Consider the following 19,076-nt stretch of genomic DNA (forward strand, 5'->3'; position numbering starts at 1 on the left):
ATAATTAGCTGTGAACCAAATGCAGATAGATCTACGAAGAATTTCTTTGAGAATAAAATTTTCCCAAATGAATTATTTTATTTGCTCATGAAATTCATGTGGACTATAAACAGAGATAGAAAACTATAGAGGATGAATGTCGCTGGTGTTCCCTTTGTTCTCTCTCAGAAACATGTTGGGTACCCGGGTAGAGGTGAAAAACAAAATAATGGTAAAATAAGAACAAATTTTGCAATCATATCTAGTTTAACCATTATTATGTTATTAATATTTGACATAAATATCTCATCAAAAGCAAAACATACAATTCTAGCAAAATTTATCATTGATATTTTATTTTTGAAGGTCATGTAATAACTAATCAATAACAAAATATACTATCATGGTAAAATTTGTTATTTGTGCAAAAAATTCTAAAAACAATAAATATCTAAAGAATAACAAACATCGCCATCACAGTAAAATATGTCATTATTTCGATATTTGAAAACTTTATTTAAATAATTCATGAGAACAAACTAATACCAAATTTTACCATAATAGCTCATTTTACTATTTATAAAGTAGAACGTTTATTTTTAAATCTTGCTCAGTTAAGATATTGGAGTCAAAGAACTAAAATTATCATTATTTTATTCTATTTGTGAATAGCTTATTTAGTTATTATTTTGTTATCAATATCTACACACTCAATCTATTCGGTAAAAATATCTGGGTTTTGGAACTACCGAAAAAGTCAGTAAGCTAAAAACAAATGTCAGAAATCGAAAAACAGAGATTTTTCACTGAAATTTTGCAGAGAGCTTTCTTTTTATATCATGTATCGATAAAAAATAAAACATGGTGAAATTTGCTTTTCAACTACGCGTGGCGATAGTTTTCATTTTAATGACTTTTTCGGTAGTTCCAAAACCCAGTAAAATTTTACCGACCCCAGTAATCTAATCTAAGTGTTTAAATAATAACATATTTTGTTATTTACGGTTGCCTATATTTTTGCTATTATTTTGTTATTACAATGGGAAAATATGTTATTATTTAATTTTTATGCCATACAAACTTAGTTATTATTTTATTTATTTTATCTCTTATTTCAAACAACCAAAGAACAAATTGTGCTATTCAAATATTCTATTTTAATGGTAAATTTCGTTATTATTTTACTATTCTCCTCTACCTGGGAACATAAGTGTCAAACTGCATACATTTTCGCGATGACATTTATAGCCCCGCCTATCTTCGACAGCAAAAGATATTCTGACAGCGATGCCAGCGACATTCTTCCTCTATGGTTTTTTCTATCGAATATTATAAGGAATACTTAGAGTACTTCAGTAGCAATTCTCTTTTGCTCGGGACGCCGGGACTACTAGTTTGTAAGAAAAGACGCTTTATGGGTTTATAGTTTATTTGAGAATGCTGTCAAGTCAAATCAAGTCAAGTCAAATGCCAAATTTTGTCCTGTTTTCATTGCGAATAGCTAAGTATCTAATTACAATTTATAATAGAACAAACTATACACCGATACTCAGTCGAACAAGTCATCATTGACCCCAAGCTTCTGCAACTCTTGGTTTATCCATTCGGTGAACATACTATTCTTCACGTAAACTCCGGGAACGCCTGCCGTGCCGCATCCGATACCCCAAGCCACGATCCCTGCCTGATAAAATCGTGTCTCCGAGCCTCGGAAAGGGCACATCAGCGGAGAACCTCCATCTCCGGTGCAGGTATCAACGCCATCTTGACCACCGGCGCACGTAAACGAATTATGCAGCCGATAGTTTCTGCCAAGACGCGTTCCGCGTAAAGCTTCCTGGCATTGCGCATGTTCAACCATGGGCAGTTGGACTTTCTTCAGGATCACTTGGTACGAATCGGCATGGAAATTGGCCTTGCCCCAACCAGTTGCGAAACAGTTTTCGTCGTCGAACTTCGCTCCTTGTGGTGGCAAACAAATCAGCTGAACGTTTTCGTCCGGTTGGAAGGGCTGCTCAAGTACGAGGAGAGCGATGTCGTTGAACTGCACCGCCGAGTTGTAATTTGGCTGGATGATGATTCGTTGTACTTTTTGTTCCTATTTTGAAGAGAAAAATTGAGGGAAAAATAGGTTATTTATTTATATACCCTAACAAAAATCATGATATTGCACCAAAATAAATGCAAATTTTAGGACTTGAGCGATATTCAAAAATGTCATGAGGGCCAGGTCCCAACGCATCACCTGATATACGACACTACTGACCATGTAAAACTATGGGAACATCTTTCCCGGAAAGCAAACAAGATTGGTTAGAATAACGATGGACAATGGATAGCGTGTGAAACGGCATGAAGATCTCTGGCAAATACTTCAGTTCGTTCTTATCTCACAGTCTCTGGTGACAGGGTGATGACGTTTTGTCCGTGCTTACTTTACGGTCAATATGGAATGAATGTTATTGGGTGAAAATTTGAAACGGTAAGATTTATTGTCCCGCCTAAAACGCGTGGTTACATCAAGATAATTGATGTAGAACCAAAAAAATTAGATGAAATAATAATTCACTCACTTGATATGGAAGTGTTTCACTTTCAGTCTTGGTATCCCATTCACCAGCACGAGCAGTAAGAGATTCAGCCTCTTTAATATGTACGCAATGAGCAGCAGTAAGTACAACATTAGGAGCAATTAACGATCCTCCACAGATGAATGCCTGAGTTTCTATATCCAACATTGTTTGCGACTCCAAAATTGCCACCATCCATGGAAACTCTCCGAATTCTGTTTCATTGTGTCTTCCATTTATGATCCGGAATCCAACTCCATCAGGGTTTCTGTACCCGCATTCAAGGAATTTTGAATCTCCTGTTGCACTTCTAGGCGTCGTAGAACTACTAACAATGACCGAAGGCGTTGTTTCCGAAACACCATCTATTATGTCATCATTATCACAACATACTTGCAAATAGTGATCACACTCTCCTTCCACGCCTCCTTCATCTTCCGAGACGCCGACTCTACGAATTAAGGGGTTTGTTAGTATTCTTTCAATTATATCACTATCAAACTAACCGTAAGTCGATTAAATTGAGTTGACCAAAATTACTTCGGCATTTGGCGAGATCTACGCATCTACCATCGCTACACTGGAATCAAACAAATTGTAAGATCAAAATCTACATCGTTCTTCATTTCTTCATTGCCCTCTAACCTGACCATAAACCGACACTATGCACGCAAATAATGCAACGAAGACTAGAGCTGCGCCAGTGAAGGAATGATGATGTCTCATGTTGGCTTACGAATTGACACTGAAAAGCAAATGAATATACTATCAGCGTAATAATAAATAGGTTCTGTACTGCTAATAAAACAAATAATCTTATACTATGTTACTCACAACTCTTGAAATCTATCATAAGATTCTCAAGCAGCGTGTGCTACATCTTAAATCTTGATCATTTGGTTACTGTAATGAGAAATTCAATCATTTCTTGGCAAAACGAATTTTACCGGAAACATGAGTTAATATGTCTTGGTTAATAGTTGCAGTTACATAATAAGTCAATTCTATTAACTACTCTCAATACCAACTGTTATAAGAACATAAGTTAGAAGCAGGCTCGACCTCAATAGTTATGTAACACAAGAAAGAAGTCTGTGACTTTCCAAAAGAACAACATTAAATACACAACGGGAGACATAGAAATTGATAAGACGTGCGATCACCTACGGAAATCCCGCAAAGAAATATACATCGTCTGCTGAACTGTTTGAGGATTAGCGATAATTATAATGGAAACCTTTGACTCTCACTTATCAACCGGTTTCTTCCAAAACAGTGGTTTTTTGTTATCTCTGATTCATGCAACCAGCCTTCAATGATCAGCGGTGAAGGTCATGGGAACAGTGCAGAAATTTATAACAGAATTTTGCGAACTGAAAGATTCTGAAAGACGAATGTTTGGAGTTACGAAAAATTTGATATGATATCATTTTGATTTTTTTTGTTAGGAACAATTGGCATGATTTAGCATTCATCAATCTTCCTGAACGCGTAGGTGTTCGGAAAATTTGTCTAGAGCATCGAACTGATTGCTCATTTCGATACAATTATTCATTTCACCCTTAGAAGAAATTTCGCATTTCGGGGGAACGTCCTTTCTTCCATTCTTGCCACGTGTAGTGACAGTTTTAAATCCCACTTTTTTGGAAGGAAGTTGTGAATTCAGAGATTCACCTTTCCTTTTGTTTGTTGCAAGGGGCGGGACAGCCTACTGATCTTGAGGTAGATCTTGAGTTGCTTTTGAGCAACTCAGAACAACTCGACTCGCTCGTCGTTTTGTGCTCATAGCAACCGTAAGCGTTGAGTTGTTTGTTTTACAGTGAAAAGTTTTCGTATCGTGTCGTATGTCGGAATGAAAACATGCTCTTCCAGATTCGCTCATTATTATACGGGAATTACCGAACAAAATAAGCTATAATTATGTTACAGTGTTATGAAATCTTTTTCACTTATTCGTTATAAGCACTTTCCTCGCATTGTCATGTTGGTGTGAAAAGAAAAGTGAATTCTAGAATGACATAGAAATGCAGGAGATATTTTTGTCGGCTTGGGGGAGCCTTCAATCAATTAATTGATCTAAGAAAGTGTTACATTTCATTTAGTACTAAGATGTGTTGTAGTTAGTCCTTCAAACGGACCCTACATGTTCCAAGACTTACGATCCATTTGCTAATAATGCCGACGAAATAACTAGGACTAGCCTCACCATTTCAGTGGCATCTCACATTCTTAAACATTTTAGCAATAAACTTCCTTTCTCGTAATGACAATCGTTATCAGATCTCAGACTTCCTCCTGACATTTGTTGTAAAACGATGCAAGATTGAACAAATAGTGGAAATAGTGGATTTGCTGATTTCTGAGCAAATGTGAGTAACTCAGAGTTAGCTCGATGCGCATAGCCTGCTCAGAGCAAAGCTGTCTCCCCCTTGATTTTGCCAACGCTAGTTTCTAACGAGTTTTGGAATTTAAGCTTGAAATCTGTGTCCTATGAAGAGACTTTGAGATTACAGCAATCAAACTGTCTCAAAAATATCCATAGAATTCCCTGAGATAAACAATCGGAATCCCATTCCCACCCGAATTCTAAAGTTTTTACCAGACTTCCTATATTTCTTCAATATTTCTAGAATGGCTTCCAAAATTCTAGATAATAATAATTTCGTTAAAAATCCAGAATGTCTATTAGAATCTGAAAATTCCAACAGGAATTCGAAAGGAAATCTGAGAATCTGGGATATCAAAATTACAAATAGAATTACTTTATGAATACCTGAATTCATACCGACATTCCAGAAACACCGACATTCTAAGAAACAACACTTGTGTTCCACTTGTAGAATTTACTACCGAGAATGTAGTAAACTTAACTTTACTATAATTTATTCATACAACCCAATGTTCCGAGTATCAGATATCAGAAGGCAAGCTCCAAAAGAACGTTCCCCACCAGTTGTGCCATAAACTCAAATGCATAAAAATTCAATTTATATAATTTATACAATCGTATACGATCATCTACCGTTGTCTGTCAGCAATAGTAAACGAGTTCGTGGAAAGTTATCAAACTGACCTCGTGGACAACCGCTCGCTAACGGATCAGATATGTACATTGATTGTAAAACGTCATTTCATTTATTTAGTTAAGAGGAAAGTAATCATCATCGTTTTACAAATTTTCAAAACCAGTTTTTTTTTGCTCAATATTTAAGCAATGTTCAAGAAAATCTATCATTGCATGACATCAGCTATTTAGATTGCGATGATAAATTTTTATGAGGTTTTCTTAAAATTTGTACAAAAAAACTGGTTTTTCGTTTTTGATGATTGCTGATGATTGAATGATGGATTTTTGAGCCTTAACATCTGAACAGATAACACTGAATCATCAATTTCACGCCACAATACTCGGTTCGTGGCCGCATCTCTCCATCTTCGGTTCTGCCCCACGCTCGCCAAATCAATACGCACTTGATCCGCCCACCTAGCTCGCTGCGCTCCACGCCTTCTAGTACCAACCGGATCCGTAGCGAACACCATCTTTGTCCGGCATTCTTGCAACATGCCCTTCCCATCGTACCCCTCCAGCATTGACAACCTTCTGGATACTGGGTTCGCAGTAGAGTTGAGCGAGTTCATGGTTCATCCACACACCGTTTTCAGGCACACCGCCAAAGGTCATCCTAAGCACCCGACGTTGTACATTTGGTGCGGATATGAATCTTTTTTGACCGCAGCTTCTTGGGGAGGCCATAGTAGGCCAGACTTACTTTGATGATGCGCCACCGTATTACACGGCTAACGTTATTGTCAGCCGTCAGCAAGTATCCAAGGTAGACGAACTCGTTGACCACCTCGAACGTATCCCCATCTATCGTAACATTGCTAGCTAGGCGAGCCCTGTTGCGCTCGACCCCACCACCTAGCATGTACTTTATCTTGGCGGCATCCACAACCAGTTTAACTTTTGCTGCCTCGCGTTTCAGGCGAGTGTACAGGACCGCCACCTTTTCAAATGTTGGGCCGACAATTCCCATATCATCCGCGAAACAAACAAATTGACTGGATCTAGTAAAAGTATTACCCCAGCTGTTAAGCCCGGCTCTCCGCACAACACATTCAAGCGCTATATTGAACAATAGGCACGAAGGTACATCACCTTGTCGTAGTCCCCGGCGGGATTCTAACGAACTGGAGTGTTCGCCTGAAACCTTCACACAATTTTGCACACCTTCCATCGTCGCTCTTATCAGTCCCGTGAGCTTCCCGTGCAAGCTGTTCTCGTCCATGATTTTCCATAGCACTACGCGGTCGATACTATCGTATGCCGCCTTTAAATCGATGAAAAGTTTATGCGTTGGGACCTGGTATTCACGACATTTTTGGAGGATTTACCGTACAGTAAAGATCTGTTCCGTTGTTGATCGAACTCGTTTACTACAGGTGACAGACGGCGGAAGATGATCCGGGATAGTACTTTGTAGGTCGCATTTAGAATAGTAATTGCTCGAAAGTTCTCACAATCTAACTTGTCGCATTTTTTGTAGATGGGGCATATTACCCCCTCCTTCCACTCCTCCGGCAGCTGTTCTGTTTCCCAGATTGTACCTATTAGCCGATGCAAACAAATGGCCAGCCTCTCCGGGCCAATCTTCATGAGTTCAGCTTCGATACCATCCGTACAAGTAGCTTTATTGTTCTTAAGCTGGTGAATGGCATCCTTAACCTACCTCAAACTGGGGGCTGGTAGGTTTCCATCGTTCGCAGTACTGACGAAGGCATTTCCTCCGTTGTCCCGTTCTTCATTGCCTGTACTCTCAGCGCCATTCAGATGTTCGTCGAAGTGCTGCCTCCACCTTTCGATCACCACACGCTCATCCGTCAAAGTGCTCCCATTCTTATCCCTGCACATCTCGGCTCGCAGCACGAAGCTGTTGCGGGATGCGTTGAGCTTTTGATAGAACTTACGTGTTTCTTGAGACCGGCACAGCTGTTCCATCTCTTCGCATTCCGTTTCCTACAGGAAGCGTTTTTTTCTCCCGAAAGAGGCGGGTCTGCTGTTTCCATTTCCGTCTATAATGTTTCACGTTCTGCCGTGTTTATTGCTGCAGCATGACCGCCCGCGCTGCATTCTTCTCCTCCAGAATATGCCTGCATTCCTCTTCGAACCAATCGATCCATCGACTCCGTCTCACGTACCCGACTTTGCTCTCAGCTGCATTGATGACTGCCTTCACTGTTCTCCAGCAGTCCTCAAGAGGGGCTCCTTCCAACTCACCCCCTGTCGGTAATGCAGCCTCGAGGTGCTGCGCGTATGCTGCTGCGACATCCGGTTGCTTGAGCCACTCTATGTTGTACCGGGGCGGTAGATGGTATGGTACTTTTAAAGTCTAAACGTGCACACCCTTTCAACACACTTCCTGCAATACTACGATGCCGAATCTGCGGTGCTTCAGCATGTCGGCGAGTATGCGTGTGCTCCCGATGAAGTTGAGAGATTTACAGTTCCACGTACCGAGCATCCAATCGCTAGTCCCTTTACGTCGCTGCGGTCTTCACCAATTTTCCTGGCTCGTATTCTCGCGTTGCTTTCTTTGGCTGAAACTGGTTCTGGTGGTCTATATTGACCAAAAAATTTTCAAAGCGAAAAATTGTTTTAGCTCAGTTCCGATATTTTACATACATAGTATGGAATGAAGGCTTGCATTTGACATATATTTGTATATTTGTATACATTTGTAGTACGAATAGGGGTTTCCATCTATTTTTTTATTGACATTATCTCTACGGCTGGCCAAAACCGGTGCTTTCACTCTAGGGAGACTGGGGGTAATTTTCTCATGTTAGAGAGAACAGCGATTTCAATGTTAGAGGGGACCAGCAGCTTCATTTTTTATCACAAAAATAGTATTCAAATCACGATAGTTTTTTTGTTTCTCATAATTTTTGCATCATTTTTTCACAAGTTATCAAAAATTCTTCTAATTTATAAATCCGTGTCGAAATTAATCATTGGTGATCTGGTTTCGAAGATATTCCGATGTTCCTTGCGAGGGGGCGACAATTTCCATGTTAAATGTCTTTGACGGCCATTTTGGTTTGGTCAAAAAAAGCCAGTGTGGTACCAGTAATCTAAATGCTCATTACTCAAAGATGGCTGCACCAAATTGTTTCATATTCTCACCCTATACTCTCATTAATGTATTGTTCCAAAGAATTAATAGCTGGATACGATAAAAGTTCTGTAGCCTAAGAAATTTACGTGGGTTATGGCTACACGTCGGTCCCACAAGGAATTTCGGAATATCTCCGAATCCATGTGACCTATGATCAAAACCGATACAAATTCTGAAAATAAAAAAGTTTTTTGAGAACTTGTGAATAAAAGGTGTAAAAAAATTCAAAAACATAACTGTTGTCGTGATTTCAATATATTTTTGTGATTAAAAAATACAGCTGCCCGTAGGGGCTGATAAAAAATGAGAATTTTCCAATCATACATTCAAAAAAATTTCGATGATTTCAGTATTTTTATTCAAAACATAAGGTTCATTCTTCAAATAGACAACGTCAATGAATATTGGAGAAGGGGCCCTGATCAGCCGTACGACGCAACTTTATCACGGTGCTCAAACAAGAGCGTTGGACGGCACTGACATCTATCTTCCGGATCCTCGTGATCAACTGTTTCGTATTCTTGGTCTGCCAATTATTTTTGTACACTAGGGAACTGAGGGAGCCGAAAAAATCAGAGATTTCTTACGCACCCTACAATTTATTTTTAATTTCATACAAAAAATCTCACCATAGGGGGAGAGGGGATCAAAAATGCAAAAAAAAATGTCTCACGTAATTAATTGACAGCCCCTAAGAAAGGGATCGACATGTTCCTAATTTTCAATAGTTTATTGTCGATAATCAATAGTTTTCTCTATTCGAGTAAAATATTGTATACATTTCCGGATTGGTGGGAAGTTATTAGCGTTCAGGGGCTCAGATAGCCGTAGCGATAAACGCGCAGCTATTCAGCATGACCATTCTGAGGGTCGTGGGTTCGAATCCCACTGGTCGAGGATCTTTTCGTAAAGGAAATTTTCTCGATTCCCAGGGCATAGAGTATCTCCTTACCTGCCACACGATATACTCATGCAAAAATGGTCAATCGGCAAAGAAAGCTCTCAGTTGTTAACTGTGGAAGTGCTCATAAGAATACTAATCTGAGAATTAGGCTTTGTCCCAGTTGGCACGTAACGCCAGAAAGAAGAAGAATTAGCGTTCAAAACCTAACATAATTTCGTGATGGTTGCAAAATTTTAGATTTCAATTGACATCCAGTATATTGCCATAAGACGTAGTTAACGTCAAAACACATAAAAATATATCAAGAGAAAGATTTATATTGACTTACCATAATCTAAAACACATCGTTCGTTCATATCGAAAGTGACGCTTTTTACCCCCTATGGGCAAATTATCTTTAGTACTCCAACGTACAGTATGGCCCATAAAAAAAATGCGAAAATTGTTCGAATGTGAATATAACATCTACAAGCGTTATTTTTATTGTTTTTGTGAGCGAATGTAATTTATGATTACTGTAGTATATTTTGAAATAACTTCGCTATCTAGTACAATTTTTGCAGATTTTTTTACTGTCCTAAATAATGTAATAAAGCAAAGAAGTTTAAAGGTTTTGTCCGCTCAAAGTTCGAAATAGCGTCTGATTGTCGTATACTCTGGTGATAAAATTTTCACCTTCGAAAATCATACTTTATTGTTGAAAATTTTAGTTTGTTTGGTATCAGAGGATGGAGGAGTTCTTAGAGAAGGTGTTTTTTTTATGGTCACAATAAAATATTTTGCCAGGGTCATAGTTTTAAGGATTTGATATGCCTTTATTTTTTGTTCAAGCTTAATGAAAATAAAAATAAAACTCCTAAATTAAAAGAATGCAATTTAATTATAAAAGGTATTTTTTTCCGAAAATATGTTTAAGTCTCCAATTACCCAATTCTATCATCGCATTCGCCCATATGAATGCGGGAGACAAGGTATGTGAAGAATCTCACGCCACCGTTGATCTTTTAGAAGCTCTCATCACAAAGATATAGAGCTCGACGACCGCATGATAAAATTTAAAGGTGTGCTTCCAATTCCTCTCTAGTAAGGTGAAAGTAACAGATGAAAATCATGTCCAAATTAAAATGCTGAGTCTAAATAGATCAAACAATACCAATAATGAATAACATTTATGTTTCGTTCACATTTTCTATATAAAAATAACCATAAAACATGATATGACGGTTTTCGCATTGTTTATGGGCCATACTGTACATGTTGGTGAGCGAAGCCGAACGTGACAGGACTCCTCTAGGAGATAGCTTAGTTATTGATGAGGATATCTTCGATTTGGTAGATCGGTTTGTTTAACTCAGATCCTTACTGACGACGCACAACAACTCTAGCCGTGAAAAACGAAGCCGCATCATCTGTGTTAATCGTGCCTACTATGGACTCCAGAAGAACTTGCACCTATGTACCGTTTTGCTTCGAATTGCCGGACGCTTCGAAAGCCGGACATACAGTGAATTTGAATTTTACCATAAGTATGCACAAAGCTATTCTTCAACTTTATTTGTACCTTATGAAAACAGATATCATTAATTTTATAAATGATGTTGAAGTTAGTCCGGTGCTCAAGTGTCCGGATTTCGAGTCATAACGGTACCTACAAAACGCCCACAGGACTGGTAGTCTGCTACGGGCACGAAACAAGGACTATGATCGGGAAGGAACTGTAAGCACATGGAGTTTTCAAGCGACGAGTTTTACGATAGAAAACGAACACTTGGTGATGAAAAACGGACTTTCGTGTAGCACACGTTTGAAATTTTTAGCTTGTTTCGGATAGCTATTTATTTTTATTCGCGATTCAAGAATCTTGGTTTTTAGTTTTTTTTATGTTTGAAAACCCCATTCATTTTATTTATCTATTAATGCTTTTCGTTGTTACTGGCTTAAGCTTTGATCAATCTTCAATTATTAGGGTTTCTTATTATTATAAGTGTTAGTCCCTCACCTACTCGATCTTTTTTATTTCTTCCTTGATCCAATCCGTGTACAAACTAACTCTTACGTAGACGCCGGGTATATCTTTCTGCGCACAACCGATTCCCCACGCAACAATTCCAGCTTGGTAAAACTTATTTTTGAACCCTGGAATTGGGCACATCAATGGGGATCCTCCATCTCCGGTGCAGGTATCGATTCCTTCCAATCCCCCGGCGCAAATATACGAATCGTGCAGTCGGAACGATGCACCAAGATGGGTACCTCTCAAAAGTGTTTCGCATTTTTGCCTAGGAACTATTGGAACTTCGATTTTCTTCAGTATCGTTTGGTAGCTTGGTGCACTAAAATCCACTTTGCCCCAACCGGTTGTGAAGCAATTTTCATCGTAAAAAGCTTTGTTTTGTGGTGGCATGCATATGAGCTGAATATGTTCGTCGGCTACGAAATTGTCTTCCAAGATGAGCAGCGCCAAATTGAAAAACAGAAGCTCCCGGTTGAAATTAGGATGCAGAACTATTCTCTCGACTCGTTGTTCCTATAAGGTAAATTAGTTATTTAATTGATCAAAATTGTAAACTCAATCGCAAACCTGATACGGGATCACTTCGTTCCGAGTAGCAATGTCCCATTCACCAGCTCGAATTATCAATGTTTCTGCCGAACGATTCATCACACAATGAGCAGCGGTCAGAACCACGTTTGGAGCAATCAGAGAACCTCCACATATCAATTTGGAATCGGGTTTAACAAGTTCCATCTGAGATTCCTCCACTTGCATTACTGCTACCACCCAAGGAAATTCTCCGAATTCGGTTTCATTATGCTTGGCGTGTGTAATTCTGAATCCGATTCCATCTTCGTTTCTTCTGCCACAGTCTCGGAAAGTTTTGATGGCACTATTTTCACATTTATTTGCCGAACCGTTTACAACATTTTCCTTGGAACAACACACTTCAAGATAGTGATGACACGTTACCTCGACATCGTCACTGAAAATGGAACTTTTGATTGATTTGCACTAGAAGGAATTTTGATTTGGCTTACCTAATATCCACAGTGCTGAATGATCCTACGTCAGTTTTACACTGGTTCAGCGGCACACATACTCCATTGCACTACAATGGAAAATAAATTAATTAAAATTAATGAAAATATAATGTAAAACGTTCAAACGGACTTTTATTCTATCTTGCAGACCATCCGAATAAGAAAATTGTACACATGCACTCAGAAGTACAAGCAGGACAAGCGTGAGTCTTCGTCGCATATTGAACTTGAATGAACTAAACAATCGTGAAGCACCGCGAGACGCCTTGGTATTTTACTTTTCGTGAGAATGAAGAATAGCGATGAAAACTTCTCTAATTGGTAGACAAATGGAAGAACTCCAGTCACTAGGTTATGCTTCTTTTTAAGGACAAATTATGGTAATCAGAAAATTAATCTGATATGTTTAAAAATTCAGGAATTTTTTCGAAGGTGAAAAGATATTGTAAGAAAATTTTATTTCAAAATCTATTTATTACTTTAGGGCGATTGATGCAAAATAAGCACTTTAAAGCAGATACGTGAATTTCGATTACTTGCAGCCTTCCTCAGTGTTGCTCTTCGTAATTAACGTAGGTATATTTTCTCTGAAATATTCACATTTTAAAATAAAAGATGCAAAAACAGTTATGGACGATGGCCTAGTTCAAGAGTCGTTCCCATTTTCGTAAACACAAAATGATAAAAATATCAGGCAAAGAAGAATGGGAAATTGGTTTGATAAGGAAGGCAATGTTTAAACCATCGTCTATTCAAGGGGTATCCCCTTGAAATAAACGAGCTTTCTGCATCCACTTAGTGATAACCCTTGAACTCGGAAATTCTTCGCAAACATAGATGTTATGACTGTGTTTGATCAATTATTTATATGGTCTTCCGCGAGAAATATAAATTAAATGTAAGTAAAAAGTTTCTCTAGGATATGGCGATTTAAAAACATTGTGGATCGAGTATACCTATTCCTTTTGATCTCTTTTATATCCTTGTTTGGACCCGTGCCTTCGATTTTGTACCCGTTAACGAAAGCTAGCGGTGGTAATCCTTCTTGGACAAAAAAATCTCTTGAAAGGTCACGTCGACTATTCACTGTAGGGTATATGTACCAATAGAGAAGGTACTAAGCACGATTGAACTTCATTTAACCGTCTAAATTCAAGAAGCGCAATTAATGTACACGGTAATTTTGTAACGGGAAGTAACGACCATTGACTCATTGAAAAAAATAGTTTCATCGCAGTAACCCACGGCATGTCAGTGAAAAATAATACCTCCACTATTGGTACACTGTTCCTTTCGTTGCGGTACATTTTTAATTTGTGTTCCTATAGTTGCGGTATCCGTTGTTTTCTTATGGGATCCTCCACTATAGGAACACTTTACCGCAACTATTGGTACAAGTAAGAAAAGTTTTCGCAATTTTAGTGTCATTTCATTAGTTTTAGAGCAATTTAAACGCTTTTTTCAGCTAATTCCGTGTATCAACAAGCCAATACGTTGATTGGCAGTGTCGGTTCTGTGGTTAATGTAATAAAATCAGTGAAAACGGCACTACCGCAGCTATAGGAACACCCACAACTAAGGGAACACTTACCCTATATGGTTGCTACCACGGACAATAGGAAGAGTTAATCTATGATTTCACAATTATTTTTCAAAAACGTGGGTCATTAAAACTGTCACAAAACATGACAAAAATGGATGACCGAAAGTTTCTCCGGAATGCGCACTATCTTCCAAGGGTGAAATAGTTGATGTTGATATTTGCATTGAAATGAGCAACCATTTCGATACTTCATACAAATTTTCCTAGCATCAAATCGAAGCATCTTCTAGCCTAAGCTCTCAAGTGAGCAAACAAAGGGTGCCGCCTTAGCCGAGTGGTTAGAGTTCGCGGCTACCAAGCAAAGCCATGCTGAAGGTGTCTGGGTTCGATTCTCAGTTCGGTAATGAAAATTTCCTTGACTTCCCTGAACATAGTGTAGTCACAGTTAATAACTGTGGAAGTGCTCATAAGAACACTACGCTGAGTAGCAGGCTCTGTCCCAGTGAGGACGTAATGCCAAGAAGAAGAAGCATATCATGATCCGTTGTTCTGAATTTGGCAGGAGATCTTCAACTCCATTAGGGGAATCAAAGTTTCCTTACAAATTGCAAATAAAGGAGACTGTCGCGTTTTGCCGGAAACTCTTAAAGATGGCGAACTTCTTCTCAAACATCTTGAAGAGAAGAAGCACTAATGTGTTATTTCAAAGCCATTTAGAAAGGTCTCTCAAGAGATCTCCGAAGAGATCAAAACTGGAATAAATGATTTACTAGGACTTTCTCCAGTGCAAGTAATCATTATGCATAAATGAACCCAATCTGGCATTCTCCGGAAAGGGCTTTTACAATAAACGTGGGATCATGGTACTAAACATTCTGAAATGGATGCTAAATTCATTATTTGCGGAAGTTCTTCTCACGTCTGTCCTGTAAAGGAAGAAACCTAAAATATCTTCTTCTTCTTCCTAGCATTAACGTCCTCACTGGGACAGAGCCTGCTTCTCAGCTCAGTGTTCTTATAAGCACTTCCATAGTTTTTAACTGAGTTTCTTTGCCAAATTTTCCATTTTCGCATTCGTATATCGTGTGGCAGGTATGATTATACTCTATGCCCAGGGAAGTCAAGACAATTTTCATTACGAAAAGATCCTGGACCGACCGGGAATCGAACCCAAACACCTTCAGGCTTTGCTTTGTAGCCGCGGACTCTATCCACTCGGCTAAGGAAGGCCCCAAATAGATTGTATGTGAAAATTGCGGGAGCAAGCATAAGTCTGTCTTTTGAGATTGCCCTTCGCGCGAACGAATTGTTGAGGCTCGTACCAGACAGATGAAAAGAACGTTTTTCGTATCCAGAACTTCCCAGCCAGAATCTTCCACAATTCTTAGTTAACATCTAACGATCGCTTACTTAATAATTGTACTTATCACCTAAATTATGATCATGCTCATTCACAAGCAGATTTTTTTTCCTGTGGGTCATTTTCATAGAGAGTTCCAAACCAAATAATTTCCAAATGAACCTTTTAGGACACCAAAATGTAAGAAGATCAAAACTGTAACCCTTCCTGTTATTTAAAGTCATTTCAAATTATAAAAATTCAAAATAACATAAATAAGATTTTTTACAATTGTTCTATGTTTCCCTCGAAAATTTCGTGGCTGCTTGATAATTTCTGTCAGTTTGGTGAAATACTTTTCAAAGCTCTTCTCGATCTATTGTCATAGATAAACAGAACTAGAAAGAACTTTATTTACAAAATTGACATACTCATGAGACTATAACTTATTAAATGGATCATACCTGAAGTGTACACGGAGCGACAAATCAACCCAATTTTTACTTTTTTGACGCAATACACTGCCCATAACTGCATAACAGTCACATTCGACATTTTTGGAAATTTCGAGTTAATACCGGGGAGAGTCATCAAATAACAAATACTTTCGACCCACTTACTAAAATCTGTGAGATTGTTCTAGAAAATTCGAAAAAAATACCAAGTTGTTTTGTCACATTGGTAATTGTAACCGCATAACAGTCACATTGAGATTATACATGAGCCTTATAATGCAGTGGCAACGAAATTTCTATCAGATTTTTTTTCTGACTATTCACCCAATAAGCGATATGAGTTGTACAAAATTTCAGCCTCAAATAAACACTTTTGAATTCTTAGTGATTTTTTGAAATATCAGTTCCCTCCCATACTGCAATAAAATGCAAACTTGGTATCCCATTTACTCAATGCCTATTTTTGTCGAATGTTACAAATATGCAGTTATGGGCAGTACAGCTCTTTCGTGGAATAACCCAGATTTGGGTAAACTGACCTATCGTTAGGTAGTTCTCCTTTGACAATAGCGAAAAAACAATTCAGTGCAAAAAAATCATCCCAGCGTTAGCTTTCGAAGTCACCGTAGTGGGTTAAAAAAACTTAATGTTAGGTAAACTCGAAAGAACCCAAATTTGGCGGTGAGTCTCTCTCTGTTTTTGACAACATTGCTATTGCGAGAGAGGCAAAACAACCCAACCGTGGGTAAAAACTAAATGCAGTTTACCCAAATTTGAGTTTGAAGAACTTATTTTTTGGGTAGTCTGATTTCTTCGTGTAGAGAAATGACTTCGGTTCATACAAATTTATTTTTTTTTATATGGACAAATGTCCACGAGGAGGAGCACAGTGGCCGAATCCCATACAAATGCTGGCAAGAAGTACAATTTTCACTCAAAACGTACAAAAATGCTAAATTTGCGACAAAACATGATTTTTAGTGGTACAGGTCGGACTCGATTATCCGGAGACTCGATTATCCGGGGACTCTATTATCCGGGATTCGATTATCCGGAATTTTAGACTCGATTATCCGGAATTTGTTTTTTGATGTTCTTGTTTTTCAATTTTTATGCATAAATCTGAGTTAATTTGGTATTTCAATATACAATATGAATGGTTTTGCAGTTTTATGAAAAGGGGGGTTTGAAAAAGTGTTTTTTGTGTATGCTGGTCAATTTTTTTTTTCTAGTAGAGACCCCTAAAGTTCCTAGAAATAATTTCTGGCTACACCACCGCATCATATAAATAAAACAACCAAAAAAGATAATATTCAAGCTCTTTTGTCGAAGATTTCAATTTTTTTCTTAGTGATTCGATTATCCGGAGGATTTGATTATCCGGAGTGAAAAAAAAAATCGATACTCCGGATAATCGAGTCCGACCTGTATTTCGATAGAAATAATCGCTGAAACAGAAAATCTACATGTCCGGTACATTTGACGGAATTAGCTTAAAATAGCACATTTTTTTAATTCAATCAATTAAATCCGTACCCAGATCAAAATCGAATGAAACGTCATTATTTCGATGCCAGCTTGAAGTTAAGCCTCGTAGGCAAGCTCGAGGTGGTTTTTGAATCTATTCGGGAGCTTATAGTGGTAAAAAAAAATGCGATATTTATATCAAGTATGATGGTCTAATGGGCTGATCCGCAGTGTAACTTAAACATATTTTTTCTTATCTTGGCGCAAAAAAGCGCAAGTGAAGTCATAGTACATCAAATACTATGGAATATCTGCCACACATTGAGGGGTAAATGATCATTTCAGAGCGTTTCCCAGATATCTTGCTCTACATTTTAAAAAATGCCTTATTTTTGAAGGAGCTCTATGTTATACACTTCTTGACATTCTCAAATGGTAAACTTGTAAAATATGGTTAAAAATATCTTCAAAATAAAGCCTAAGGTATGTTCTTTCGAATGAGACCGGTTGAGAAAGATTTGGTCATGATTAAGTACAGAAACTGCAATTTCTTTAGAACAACCTTCACGAAGTTTGAAAAATTCAAAAGGGTCAATTTCAGCTGACATCTCTCCAGGTCACATGCTGTAAAACATTGAAATATTCACCGATCGATCTGAAATTTCGGGGAATTGTAATTCAATACTGAAGAAATCAAGAAAAATTATTCGAGACCGAAATTGGAAACTTCATTTTTTTGACTTTTGGCCAGCTTTGGGCCACTGTGAGGAGGGAGGGGGCTATAATTCGGTAAAAAATGACCACGTGGTTAATGGATAGCCCTAAACAATATGGGTATTTTCGGAACAGGCACGAAGAGGGGACAATAAAAATCGATGTGCAACGCCATTTTTGAATCCAAGATGGCGACCCCCGGTTAGAGAAAATCGTTAGAAATCCAGGAAATATGGATATTTTTGGAACGGGCACAACAAGCGATTGATGAAAATCTATGTCTTATTTAATGAAGTCTGTTTTTACGCAAATTCAATTGACGTCATATTTTTAATTAGTAGTAAATTAAAGAACATCAGTACAGATCAGTACATTCATTCATTTGTTTACATGAAGAGTTAAGATTTTATGCTATAACTAAGTACAGTAAAACTTCCATGAGTCGATGTTCCATGACTCGATATCGAATCATGGAACCATACGAAAAACAAAGTTTCATGGTTACTATGATGGTCCCGCGAAACAGCTTTCCGAAGAATTCCTGTTCCATTACTCGATATTTCCATGATGATCCATGATGATCCCTTCAGATATTGACTCAAGGAGGTTTGACTGGATCATCAATATACATCTACTTACGTTTGTAGATACTTAGTTTTATATTTCGTGAAGTCCTTGGAAGTCCAAAAATATCGAAACCACTCAATACAACGCTTCGTTTACTAATATGGTTAGTTAGAGGCCTTTGCAATATTAAAGAACTATTCGTTTTTTTTCTCTGTTCGGATGCGCCACTGCGACCAGTATTTAGATCTATTGTGGCATTACCCGTATCCTTAGTGTAAAGTGCATGTCGCATTACTCCATTTCCATTGATAGGTAATGAAGTA

The 19,076-nt window shown here is 38.1% G+C and overlaps 2 protein-coding genes across 2 annotated transcripts; both read right to left on the bottom strand.

The window, feature by feature from the left end:
* Positions 1-1,394: 1,394 nt before the first annotated feature.
* Positions 1,395-3,523, bottom strand: LOC5575349 (tryptase). Its single transcript, XM_001655677.2, has 5 exons — positions 3,384-3,523; positions 3,195-3,294; positions 3,056-3,129; positions 2,553-3,000; positions 1,395-2,077 (listed from the first exon to the last, which is right to left on the bottom strand). The coding sequence occupies exons 2-5, from the start codon at positions 3,273-3,275 to the stop codon at positions 1,529-1,531; spliced, it is 1,152 nt and encodes a 383-aa protein (XP_001655727.2). The 5' UTR covers positions 3,276-3,294; positions 3,384-3,523; the 3' UTR covers positions 1,395-1,528.
* Positions 3,524-11,494: 7,971 nt separating this feature from the next.
* On the bottom strand, positions 11,495-12,928 carry LOC5575350 (tryptase). Its single transcript, XM_001655678.2, has 4 exons — positions 12,799-12,928; positions 12,666-12,736; positions 12,211-12,610; positions 11,495-12,156 (listed from the first exon to the last, which is right to left on the bottom strand). The coding sequence occupies exons 1-4, from the start codon at positions 12,886-12,888 to the stop codon at positions 11,629-11,631; spliced, it is 1,089 nt and encodes a 362-aa protein (XP_001655728.2). The 5' UTR covers positions 12,889-12,928; the 3' UTR covers positions 11,495-11,628.
* Between the last annotated feature and the right edge of the window lie 6,148 nt (positions 12,929-19,076).

This window comes from Aedes aegypti, chromosome 3 (assembly GCF_002204515.2).
Source record: "Aedes aegypti strain LVP_AGWG chromosome 3, AaegL5.0 Primary Assembly, whole genome shotgun sequence".
NCBI classification, from domain to species: domain Eukaryota; kingdom Metazoa; phylum Arthropoda; class Insecta; order Diptera; family Culicidae; genus Aedes; species Aedes aegypti.